We start from the raw sequence: 12,418 nt of genomic DNA, 5'->3' as shown, positions 1-12,418 counted from the left end.
CGCGGAATATAAATGATAATTAACATTTTCTCTGCGTACAGTGTGCTTTGTGTTTTTTAAAAATTTTATTGTTGGTAGATCATTTTGACTTGGTCATTTTAAAAGTAGCTCGCAAGCCCAAAAAGTGTGGGCACCCCTGCTGTAGAGCCATTTCTTGTATGACTGGGCTATATTTATCTTTTTTTTTAGTTGTTTAAATTCATGCAGAAATAAATGGCTAGATTGAACCTAATGACTTCATTAACGCCTTTCCCTTTTTTAACCTCTATACCATTTGAAAGAGGGCAAATACTTCTTAAATTTAGTAAAAATATTCTGGCACAAGTGTCAAACCTTAAAAAAGGAAGTCATATTGAGCATTGAAAAATAATAATAATAATTAACTAATAAAAATAGTACAAGGTTTCAAGGTTTCAAGGTTTATTAAATATTTGATAAATCGCTATATCTTTATACAAAGCGATGTATATTAAAATACAATTAATTAAGATAAAAACATACAATAAATATATAAACATTAGATATTGGACAAGACAGACAACAATTGGGAGGAAAGGGAGGTTAAAGTTACATATCTTATAATAAGAAACACATTTAAGGGAAAAACATTGAGGAGGTAGTAAAATTCTTGAAACGGAAAAAATTTTATTAAAAAGCAAAATTTTTATGTATTAAAAATCTTTTTAAAAAGAAATGTTTTTAAAGATTTCTTAAAAGAGGGAATGTCTTTTTCATTTTTTATATATTTAGGGTTCCTTTTACTAAGTTACGATAGTGGTTTTAGCATGTGCTTAGCGCGCGGAGGAATTGCCACGCGCGCTAGATGCTAATGCCAGCATTGAGCAGGCATTAGTTTTCCCACGTAGCGCAGGAGTTTGCACGCGCTAAAAATGCTAGCGCACCTTAGTAAAAGAGGGGGTTAATTTTCCCCACCACCAAATTTCCTCATCTAGCCCCACCCGGCTACTTTTTCATGCCACCCGGCTGGAAAAAATTTCTGGGGAGAACACTGTGCTTCATTTGAGAAATCCAGAAACAACCATTCCATGCTTGCTTGATTTGTTTGAAAAATTTGGAAAATTTTCAGGATATAAGATAAATTGGAGTAAATCAGAAATTCTTCTACTAAACATGAATTGTACAAAAGGTTTATTTGATCCATTTTCTTTTGTTTGGAAGGAAAGTGGATTAAAAATACACTGGATGATACAATGAAAGAAAATGAAAAATATTTATTGCAGAAGGTAACAGAAATGTGCGAGCAATGGAATCCATTACATCTGTCTTGGTGGGGGAGAGTTCAAACTATCAAAATGATGATATTGCCTGTGGTTTGTTATCAGATGGGAATGTTACCAGTGTTTTTTAAGGGGTCTTTTATAAAAAATTAAACAGTATTCTTATAAAATTTCTTTGGATGGGCAAAACTCCTAGAATTGCTTTAGTATCTTTACAAAAACCAATTGCGGAGGGTGGGGTAAATTTTCCAAACTTCTATAGGTATCATCAAGCCTATATTTTACGCCAGGGTATGTATTGGGTCCTCCCAGAGCTCATTGATAATACCCCAGATTGGTTATGATTGGAATGGCGACTCGTGTTTCCTCTACGTTTATGTCATGTTCTTAGTATTAAAATGCCAAATTTATATAAAGATAATAGAATATTTATGGACACATGGAAAACCCTAAGATATGTCAGCAATTTAACACCTATTCTAATCTATAAATCAACAAATCAAACTATATGGTTAAACTCCAAGATCCAAATTGGCGGATTTAAAGTCATCTGGAAGCATTGGATGATAGCAGGTATACGAATTTCAAATGGTAAACTGCTTGAATTTTCACAGTTGCAACATAAATTTGGTCTTAATAAATCACAAAGCTATAGATGGTTGTAAGTGAAGCAACTCTCCGACTACACTCTCGACCTGCTTCACAGCACAGTGACCATATGAACATAAACAACCAGAGGAACCGCAGAGAGGATATTGAATGTTGCTGAGAACACTGGAAGTTCAATAGAAAACGGACAACTCTCAGCCTGCACCCCAAAACACTTCTTCCCTGAAAATTATCATGAGGTAGGAAAAAGCTTCAGATCCCCCCTCCACCAAACCCAATAGTCCAGGTAGTAAATAAATAGGTGGAGGCTAACCGGGGTATATTGAAATCATTGGCATAAAAAACCTCCTCAAATAATATTTCACTATGTAAAAAAGCCTTGTGCAATGCAAGTGAGTAAAGTGTCCATTTAACATTCAAAGCACCATAAAGCAATGTTACTTACCGTAACAGTTGTTATCCAGGGACAGCAGGCAGCTATTCTCACTAGTGGGTGATGTCATCTGACAGAGCCCCGACACGGACATCTTGAAAGCATGTCTTGCTTGAAGAAACTTAGAAGTTTCGAGATGCCCGCACCGCGCATGCGCCAGTGCCTTCCCGCCCGATGTACCGGGCGTGTCTCCTCAGTTCAGGTAGCTAGCCTGAGAAGCCAACCCAGGGGAGGTGGGTGGGACGTGAGAATAGCTGCCTGCTGTCCCTGGATAACAACTGTTACGGTAAGTAACATTGCTTTATCCCAGGACAAGCAGGCAGGTATTCTCACTAGTGGGTGACCTCCAAGCTAACCCCAATGGGATGGTGGGAGAGTTGGCAATTTCAAGAGAATAAATTTTGTAACACTGTTTGGCCAAACTGTCCATCCCGTCTGGAAAAAGTGTCCAGACAATAATGAGAGGTGAATGTATGAACCGAGGACCAAGTGGCAACCTTACAAATCTCCTCAATCGGTGTCGATCTGAGGAAGGCTACAGAGGCTGCCATTGCTCTGACCTTATGGGCTGTGACCTTACAGGGAAGGGATAATCCAGCCTGGGCACAGCAGGAAGAGATACAAGCCGCCATCCAGTTAGAGATGGTGCGCTTCGATACAGGTCGTCCCAACTTGTTTGGATCAAAGGAGACGAAAAGTTGAGGAGCAGTTCTGTGAGGCTTTGTGCGATCCAAGTAGAAAGCTAAAGCACGTTTACAGTCCAGAGTGTGCAAAGCAGCTTCCCCAGGATGAGAATGAGGCTTTGGAAAGAACACTGGAAGCACGATGGATTGGTTGATGTGAAATTCAGAGACCACTTTAGGCAGGAATTTCGGATGAGTACGAAGAACCACCTTGTCATGATGGAATACAGTGAACGGTGGATCCGCTACTAGGGCCTGAAGCTCACTGACGCGGCGAGCAGACGTGAGGGCCACCAGAAAAACCACCTTCCAGGTGAGATACTTAAGTGGAGCCTTGTTGAGAGGTTCAAACGGAGGCTTCATGAGATGAGACAGGACAACATTGAGATCCCAAACCACAGGAGGAGGTTTGATAGGAGGGTTGACATGAAAAAGACCTTTCATAAATCTGGAAACTACAGGATGAGCAGACAAAGGTTTCCCCTGTAGAGGCTGATGGAAAGCCGCAATAGCACTCAGGTGGACTCGTATAGAGGTAGACTTGAGACCAGACTGAGATAGGTGTAGAAGGTAGTCCAATACAGAAGAAAGGGAAGCTCGCTGAGGTTCCGTAGCATTGGAAATACACCAGGAGGAGAATCTAGTCCATTTTTGGGAGTAGCACTGTCGAGTAGCAGGCTTCCTGGAAGCCTCCAAGACCTCCCTCACTGCTTGAGAAAACTGGTGAGGAGTTATGTTGAAAGGAACCAAGCTGTCAGGTGGAGGGACTGCAGATTGGGATGAAGTAGTGTACCCTGATGTTGAGTGAGTAGTGAAGGAAACACTGGAAGAAGTATGGGCTCCCTGCTGCTGAGTTGAAGTAGAAGGGAGAACCAAGGTTGTCTGGGCCACCGAGGGGCAATTAGAATCATGGTGGCATGGTCTGATCTCAACTTGACCAGAGTCTTCTGAATGAGAGGAAAAGGAGGAAACGCATACAGGAAGCGATTCCCCCAACCCAGCAGAAAAGCGTCTGCCTCGAGGCGGAGAGGAGTGTAGATCCTGGAGCAAAACTGAGGCAGCTTGAAGTTGTGGGGGGCTGCAAAGAGGTCTATCTGAGGCGTCCCCCACTGTGCAAATATCTGATGAAGGGGTTTGGAATTGAGCGTCCATTCGTGAGGTTGGAGAAGACGACTCAATTTGTCTGCCAAGACATTGTCCTTCCCCTGAATGTAGACAGCCCTGAGGAAGGTGTTGTGGCGGACCGCCCAATCCCAGACTCGAAGAGCTTCCTGGCAGAGGGAGGCCGAGCCCGTGCCCCCTTGCTTGTTTACATAATACATGGCGACCTGATTGTCGGTGCGAATTAGGACCACCATGTCGTGAAGCAGATGTTGAAAAGCTTGAAGAGCATTGAAGATGGCTCTGAGCTCCAGAAGATTGATTTGATGGAGTCGTACCGCACTGGTCCAGAACCCCTGAGTGCGAAGACCATCCAGATGAGCTCCCCATGCATAATTCGATGAATCGGTCGTGAGAACTTTCTGGTGGGGAGGAGAGTGAAACAGCAAACCTCTGGATAGATTCGAAGAGGTCATCCACCAGAGAAGAGACTGCCGTAGAGCAGGAGTGACTACAATGTGGCGGGACAACGGGTCGGACACCTGAGTCCACTGAGATGCCAAGGTCCATTGAGGAATTCTGAGATGTAGTCTGGCAAAAGGCGTCACATGAACTGTGGATGCCATGTGACCCAAGAGGACCATCATGTGTCTCGCTGAGATGGACGGGCGAGAAGACACCGACTGGCAGAGTAGAAGAAGAGCATCCATGCGCTGAGGAGGAAGGAACGCTCGAAGTTGGATGGTATCCAGGACCGCCCCGATGAAGGGGAGAGTCTGGGTGGGCTGAAGATGTGACTTGGGAAAGTTGATCTCGAAGCCCAAGTTCTGCAGAAAACAAATCGTAGTCAAGGTCGCCGAAATGACCTCTGGGGCCGACGGGGCCTTGATGAGCCAGTCGTCGAGGTATGGAAACACCTGGAGACCCATGTTCCGGAGTGCAGCGGCCACCACCACCAGACACTTCGTGAAGACTCTGGGCGAAGAGGAAAGGCCAAATGGAAGCACTCGATACTGCAGATGTAGATGTCCCACCCGAAATCTGAGGAACTTGCGGGAGGCCGGATGAATCGGGATGTGAGTGTAGGCCTCCTTGAGGTCCAGAGAGCATAACCAATCGTTCTGCTCGAGGAGGGGATAGAGAGAGGCAAGGGTCAGCATACGGAACCGCTCCTTGACCAAAAATTTGTTGAGGACTCGAAGGTCCAAAATGGGCCGCAGATCGCCCGTCTTCTTCGGAACCAGGAAATATTGGGAGTAAAACCCTTGGTTCTGCTGATCTAACGGGACCGGCTCGACAGCCCGAAGCCGAAGCAAGGCCTGAGCCTCCTGGAGAAGAAGGGCGGTCTGCGTTAAGTTGGAAGGATACTCTCTTGGAGGGTGGTCCGGGGGGACCCGGTGGAAATGAAGAGAGTATCCCTCTCTTACGATGGTAAGGACCCAAAGGTCTGTGGTGATTGACTCCCATCGATGACAAAAATGATGGAGACGACCCCCTATGGGAAAAACAGGGGAAGACAGAACGTTGGTTATGCTCCCTGGAAGAGAGTCAAAAAGGCTGAGTAGCCTTGGGTGCAGCCGGCATCTGAGGCTTCTGCTGCGTCTTCTGCGGAGGCTGTCTCTTCGCAGGCTGTCTCGCAGGAGGAGTCTGCCTCGGTTGATAACGCCGTTGGTAAATTTGAGGCGGTCTAGATGGACGAGACTGCTGAGGCTTCGGTTTAGGACGCAGAATAGACTGAAAAGACTTTTCATGGTCCGACAGCTTTTTGGTAACAGTTTCGATAGACTCATCAAATAGATCCGCTCCTGCACAAGGTACATTTGCAAGTCTGTCTTGGAGGTTCGGATCCATATCGATGGTTCGAAGCCATGCCAGGCGACGCATGGCAACCGAACATGCCGCAGCTCGAGCCGAGAGCTCAAAGGCATCGTAGGAGGATTGCATCAGTTGAAGGCGTAATTGGGACAGGGTCGCCACCACCTCTTCAAACTGGAAACGAGCCTGAGCATCGATGAAAGGAATGAACTTGCGGAGCACCGGCAAGAAAAAATCCAAGTATGAAGAGAAGAAAAAGTTGTAGTTGAGCACTCGAGTCGCCATCATCGAGTTCTGATAGATACGTCTACCAAACTTATCCATCGTTCTCCCCTCTCTGCCCGGAGGCACGGAAGCATAGACTTGGGAGGGATGAGAACGTTTGAGAGAGGACTCGACTAGAAGGGACTGATGAGAAAGTTGAGCTCCCTCAAACCCCTTGTGGTGAACGATGCGGTATCGAGCATCCAGTTTACTGGGAACTGCAGGTAAGGAATACGGTGTCTCAAAACAGCGCATGAAAGTCTGGTCCAGCAGCTTGTGTAGAGGAAGCCGAAGTGTCTCCGCCGGAGGGTGAGGTAAATGCATGGTGTCCAAATACTCTTTAGAATATTTGGACCCAGTGTCCAAAGTTACATCCAAGTCATCCGCCATCTGTCGGAGAAAGGATGAGAAAGACAGTTGGTCTGCCAAGGCCGGCCGACGAGACGGGCTAGAAGACGTGGAAGCCTCCGGGTCCAGGGAGAGCTGAGATCGGCATGGAGAATAGGAGGCAGATGGTTCCTCATACTCCGGCCCCTCCGGCTGGGACACATCCGACGAGGAGTATCCCAAACGCTGCATCTTCTTCTGCGGAGACACCTCCGAATGACGTGAGGAGTGCCGAGAAGAGTGCCGAGATCGATGCCCCTCCCGGTGACGGGACGGAGAACGAGATCTTCTATGCATCGAGTGATCCTTCGAAGCCTCAAAGGAATGGATAGGGCTCGATGCAGTGGATCGCAGAGGTGGCAGAGATGCGGATTCACGCAGCGCCACCCAGGTCTGGTATGGAGTGCGGAAGAACTCCTCCTGCGATGCAGTATGCCCAGGACTACGATTATCAGGAGCCGCCCTAGCATCCTGTTGGCGTTGAGGTGTGATGGGCTCCAAAGGTGGCATCTCAGGAAGGGAAGCCCTCCTGGAGGATTCCGCCGCCCTCCGCCGATCCCCCTCGTCGAGCAGAGAGATCGAACGACGAGGAGGAGGGGGAGGGGGCGGACCGCCCTCTGAAACCGGGGTCGGAAGCTCACCGTGAATGTTGGCGATAAGCCGGGGTCCCATAGTGCGCATAAGCTCGACAAACTGAGCTTCTAGCAGGGATCGAAGCGAAGCCGATATGGAGGGATCCGCACCGAAAGGGGGTCCTCCTGCACGGTCTTCGCGTTCCTTCGTGGCCAAGTGCTTCTGCTTGCTAGCTTTAGGCACTTTGATGACCACGGGAGGGACAGTGGAAGGCGGTACCTGAACCGAGGAGACGGAGGCAGGTGCCGATGCTGAACTCGAAGCTGAAGCCGGGACAAACGATGCGGGCTTCACGATGCTCGATGCAGGAGTCACAGACGTAGGTTTCGAATGGACCGGCGAAACCTCTACAGCCGCAGTAGCAGAGATGTCCTTGGCAGTCTCCATCTTGAACATCGACTCCCAGAGCAAGCAGCGCCGCTTAAACGAGCGCGCAGTGAGCGTGGAACAAGGCCGGCACGATTTCGGAACGTGTTCCGGACCAAGACACTGAAGGCAGCGTCGGTGTGGGTCCGTCAGCGAAATCGCACGCTGGCACTTGCTGCACTTTTTAAAACCGGTGATTGGTCGGGACATAGGCCGGAAAATCGACGCTGCAAGGTCGAAGCCGCTAGGCCGCAGCCACGAGGCCGGCCCGGCCGAACCGCCGGAAGAAATAATTTTAAGTTTTTTTTGTTTTTTTTTTTTGAAAAATAAAGTAAAATTGAAATAAAGTCAAAGAAATAAACAGAAACGCGGGTTAAAGAAGGCAAAAACTGAAATTCAGTCAGCGCAGAATGAAGTACAAACTTCTCAGCTCCGCGGAAAGGAAAGAACTGAGGAGACACGCCCGGTACATCGGGCGGGAAGGCACTGGCGCATGCGCGGTGCGGGCATCTCGAAACTTCTAAGTTTCTTCAAGCAAGACATGCTTTCAAGATGTCCGTGTCGGGGCTCTGTCGGATGACATCACCCACTAGTGAGAATACCTGCCTGCTTGTCCTGGGATAAGAACAGGTAAACTACCAGTGCTCGCAGCAACACCAGGAGCAAAGCCCCACCAAGATGGAAAACAAAAGCACACCATGATTTAACACAAAGTTGTTCAAACTTGTTAAATTGAAGGATTGTGAAGAATTGCAAGAGGGCCACATTCTATGCCATCTCACTCTAGAGTTTCCTTTCAATTTAAAGAGACTCTCCCTATGATCTCAGCATTTTTAAGATCTCAGCTCTTTCTTCCTATTAATATATGCTGATGATCAATCAGCTGTATGAACTGGTAAGCATTTTGCAAGGCCATAATCACTATATTAGTTCTTATGTCATTGTACAAACATATTCACATAGTAGTTCATTGGCCTCAAAACTTGAATATCAGTTCATTTTAACATGCTACTGTACCTCCAAACCAAAGAAACACATTTTAAGCATGCTGAAAAGCCTTTAAAATAGATATCAGCTTCAGTTTCTTACATGCTATAGCAAAAAGAAAATAAGGATTCCTAGGTTGAGCATATAAAGACATAATTGAGTAACTTCCTTAGGAAACAAAAGTGATTTGAACAAATGCAGTACCTCAGATAAGTAGTCTACTGCGTGATATTTAAAAGCTGAAAACATAATTTCCTTCCTCCAGTAGGGATAATCAAAGCTTTGCAGAACTGGAAATAAATGAAACAAAATACAGCAAAGTCTTTAGTAAAATAGTAATACAAATACAATCATTTTGAGACAGTTATTACACTAGTTTCTGAAAGATTAAAAGTGGAAAAACACTCAAGAGCATGGCTCATAAAGCACAGTTACTTACCGTAACAGGTGTTATCCAGGGACAGCAGGCAGAAATTCTCACATGTGGGTGACGTCATCTACGGAGCCCCAGCGCGGACAGCTTTTCAAGCAAACTTGATTGAAGTTTCAAGTTTGCACACTGCACCACGCATGTGCATGCCTTCTCGCCCACTAGAGGGCGCATCCCACCTCGTGGTCCTCAGTTCCATAACTAGCAAAGAAGCCATCCCCGGGGAGGCGGGCGGGTTGTGAGAATATCTGCCTGCTGTCCCTGGATAACACCTGTTACGGTAAGTAACTGTGCTTTATCCCAGGACAAGCAGGCAGCATATTCTCACATGTGGGTGACCTCCAAGCCAACCAAAAAAGGGCAGGTGGGAGGATGGCAATTTAGGAAAACAGGTTACGTAACACCGACTGGCCAAACCGGCCGTCACTTCTGGACAAAGTATCCAGACAGTAGTGGGAGGTGAATGTATGAACCGAAGACCAAGTGGCAGCCTTGCATATGTCCTCCACCGGTGTAGAACGGAGGAAAGCCACAGAGGCTGCCATCGCTCTGACTTTATGCCCCGTGACTCGACCCGGGGGCGGAAGACCAGCCTGAGCGTAGCAAAACGAAATACAAGCAGCCAACCAGTTGGACAAGGTGCGCTTGGAAACAGGATGTCCTAAGCGATTAGGATCAAAGGACAAAAACAATTGAGGAATCTTCCTATGAGACCTGGTGCGTTGGAGGTAAAATGCTAACGCCCTCTTACAGTCAAGCATGTGAAGCGCCGTCTCACCAGGATGGGAGTGGGGCTTCGGGAAGAACACAGGAAGGACAATGGACTGATTGAGGTGAAAATCAGACACAACCTTTGGCAAAAATTTCGGATGAGTGCGGAGAACTACCTTATCATGATGAAACACAGTAAAAGGGGGGTCCGCAACAAAGGCTTGCAACTCACCTATCCGTCGTGCAGATGTGAGGGCAATCAGAAAAATTACCTTCCAAGTCAGAAATTTCAAAAGAGATTTGTCGATTGGCTCAAAGGGAGGTTTCATCAGTTGAGCCAAAACCACATTCAGATCCCACACGACGGGAGGAGGTTTCAGAGGGGGACAAACCTTGATTAGTCCTTTCATGAAGCGTGTCACCAAAGGATGGAGCGAAAGAGAGCATCCATCCAGGTGTCGATGGAAGGCCGAAATGGCACTGAGATGAACACGCACAGATGTCGTCTTCAGACCAGAATTAGACAGGTGCAACAAGTAATCCAGAACCGAAGACACCGGGACCGAAGCAGGATCCAGGTGATAAGAGGAACACCAGGAAGAAAACCTGGTCCATTTCTGAGAATAACAAAGCCTGGTCGAAATCTTGCGGGAGGCTTCCAACACTTCCCTCACGGATTGAGAAACCCGGGGCGAAGTCAAGGGGCAAGGAACCAAGCGGTCAGGTGTAACGACTGAAGATTGGGGTGCAACATCGAACCCTGACTCTGAGACAGCAGAGAAGGAAACACAGGTAGAAGTAGAGGCTCTCTGGTACTGAGCTGAAGCAGCAGGGAGAACCAGTGCTGACGCGGCCACCGAGGCGCAATGAGAATCATAGTGGCTGTGGATGATTTGAGACGCACCAACGTTCTCATGATCAGAGGAAAAGGAGGAAACGCATACAGGAACCTCCCTCCCCAGTCTAGAAGAAAGGCATCTGCCTCTAGACGGTCCAGGGAGTACATTCGAGAACAATACAGGGGCAGTTTGCGAGTTTCCGGAGAGGCAAACAGATCCACCTGCGGGGTCCCCCAGCGGTCGAAGACTTCGCGCAGGACTCTGGAGTTGAGCGACCACTCGTGCGGCTGAAGAAGCCGACTGAGCTTGTCTGCCAAGCAGTTCCGGTCTCCCTGGATATAGACCGCCTGTAGGAAGATGTTCTGGGAGATCGCCCACTCCCAAAGGTGGAGTGCCTCCCTGCAGAGGGACCAAGAGCCCGTCCCACCCTGCTTGTTCACATAGTACATCGCCACCTGGTTGTCCGTGCGAATGAGGACTACCTGATCGTGGAGTAGGTGGGCGAACGCTCGAACCGCCAGAAAGATGGCACGAAGTTCCAGCACGTTGATGTGACAGCGACGGTCCTCCGTCGACCACAGACCCTGGGTCCGTAGACCGTCGAGGTGGGCCCCCCACGCGTACTCCGAGGAGTCCGTGGTCAGAACCTTGCGATATGGAGGGACGAGAAATAGCAAACCTCCGGAAAGATTGGAAGAGTCGGTCCACCAACGGAGCGATCGTCTCAAGGAAGGAGTCACCGTAATGAGACGAGACACCGGATCGCAATCCTGGCGCCACTGGGAGGCCAGGGTCCACTGAGGAATTCTCAGGTGTAGCCTGGCAAACGGAGTGACGTGGACCGTAGATGCCATGTGGCCCAGAAGCATCATCATGCGCTGGGCTGACACGACCGGCAGTTGAGAGACCAGACGGCCCAGCCGAACCAAAGCTTCCAACCGAGGAGGCGGGAGGTATGAACGTAGGCGCACAGTGTCCAGCACTGCGCCTATAAACTGAAGTGACTGGGCCGGGGACAACTGCGACTTGGGAAAATTTACCTCGAACCCCAAGCGTTGAAGGAAGATGATAGACTGTCGGGTCGCTGAGATAACCCCCTCCCTGGTCGGGGCTTTGATCAGCCAATCGTCCAGGTACGGGAAAATATGAAGCCCACGAGATCTCAGGGCTGCCGCGACCACTACCATACACTTCGTGAAGACTCGAGGGGACGAGGCCAGGCCGAAGGGAAGGACCCTGTACTGAAGGTGCAGTTCTCCCACCTGGAACCGTAAAAATTTTCGGAAGGCGGGATGCACCGGAACATGGGTGTATGCTTCCTTCAGATCGAGGGAGCACATCCAGTCCCCTTCCTCTAAGAGAGGATACAAAACCGGGAGAGACAGCATCCGGAATTTCTCCCGGACCAGGAACTTGTTGAGCTTCCTGAGGTCCAGTATGGGGCGTAAGTCCCCGGTCTTTTTTGGGACCAAAAAGTAACGGGAGTAAAAGCCCGTCCCCAGCTGGTCGTGGGGTACCGGTTCCACCGCCCGAAGCTTCAACAGGGCCTTGGCTTCGGTCAGAAGGATGGGAAGTTGGGCCCGATTGTAAGGGGAAGCCCCCGGAGGTTGATCTGGCGGCGCTGACAAAAAATTGAGAGAGTAGCCCTCGGAGATGGTCCGGAGCACCCAAGCATCGGATGTTATCTTGGTCCAAGCCGCGTAGAAGGACCGGAGACGCCCCCCTATGGGAAGGGGTTCCTGTAAGATCGCGGAGGGGAACCTGCCCCATCCACTCAGCCCGTCAAAAAGACGGCGCGGGTTTGGAAGGACCCTGCGCCGGGGCTTTCGTCTGTCCCCCTCTGCCCTGCTGAGATGGGCGTCTAGGTGGCGGCCTAGAAAAAGCCGGGGTTGACTTTTGGGGATACCGCCTCGGAGGAGGAC

The 12,418-nt window shown here is 48.8% G+C and overlaps 1 protein-coding gene across 1 annotated transcript in view; it reads right to left on the bottom strand.

Annotated features, from left to right (window-relative positions):
* SHOC1 (shortage in chiasmata 1) overlaps positions 1 to 12,418 on the bottom strand; it is a 283,884-nt gene that overhangs the window by 259,742 nt on the left and 11,724 nt on the right. Inside the window, exon 2 of the mRNA XM_033962662.1 lies at positions 8,721 to 8,806. Coding sequence (XP_033818553.1) covers positions 8,721 to 8,765 — 45 coding nt within the window. The 5' untranslated portion in view covers positions 8,766 to 8,806. The remainder of the gene's footprint in view (positions 1 to 8,720; positions 8,807 to 12,418) is intronic.

The sequence above is a fragment of the Geotrypetes seraphini genome, chromosome 1 (genome assembly GCF_902459505.1).
Source record: "Geotrypetes seraphini chromosome 1, aGeoSer1.1, whole genome shotgun sequence".
Taxonomy (NCBI): domain Eukaryota; kingdom Metazoa; phylum Chordata; class Amphibia; order Gymnophiona; family Dermophiidae; genus Geotrypetes; species Geotrypetes seraphini.
The sequence above is the reverse complement of the archived record's forward strand: the minus strand, read 5'-3'. Positions and strand labels throughout refer to the sequence as shown.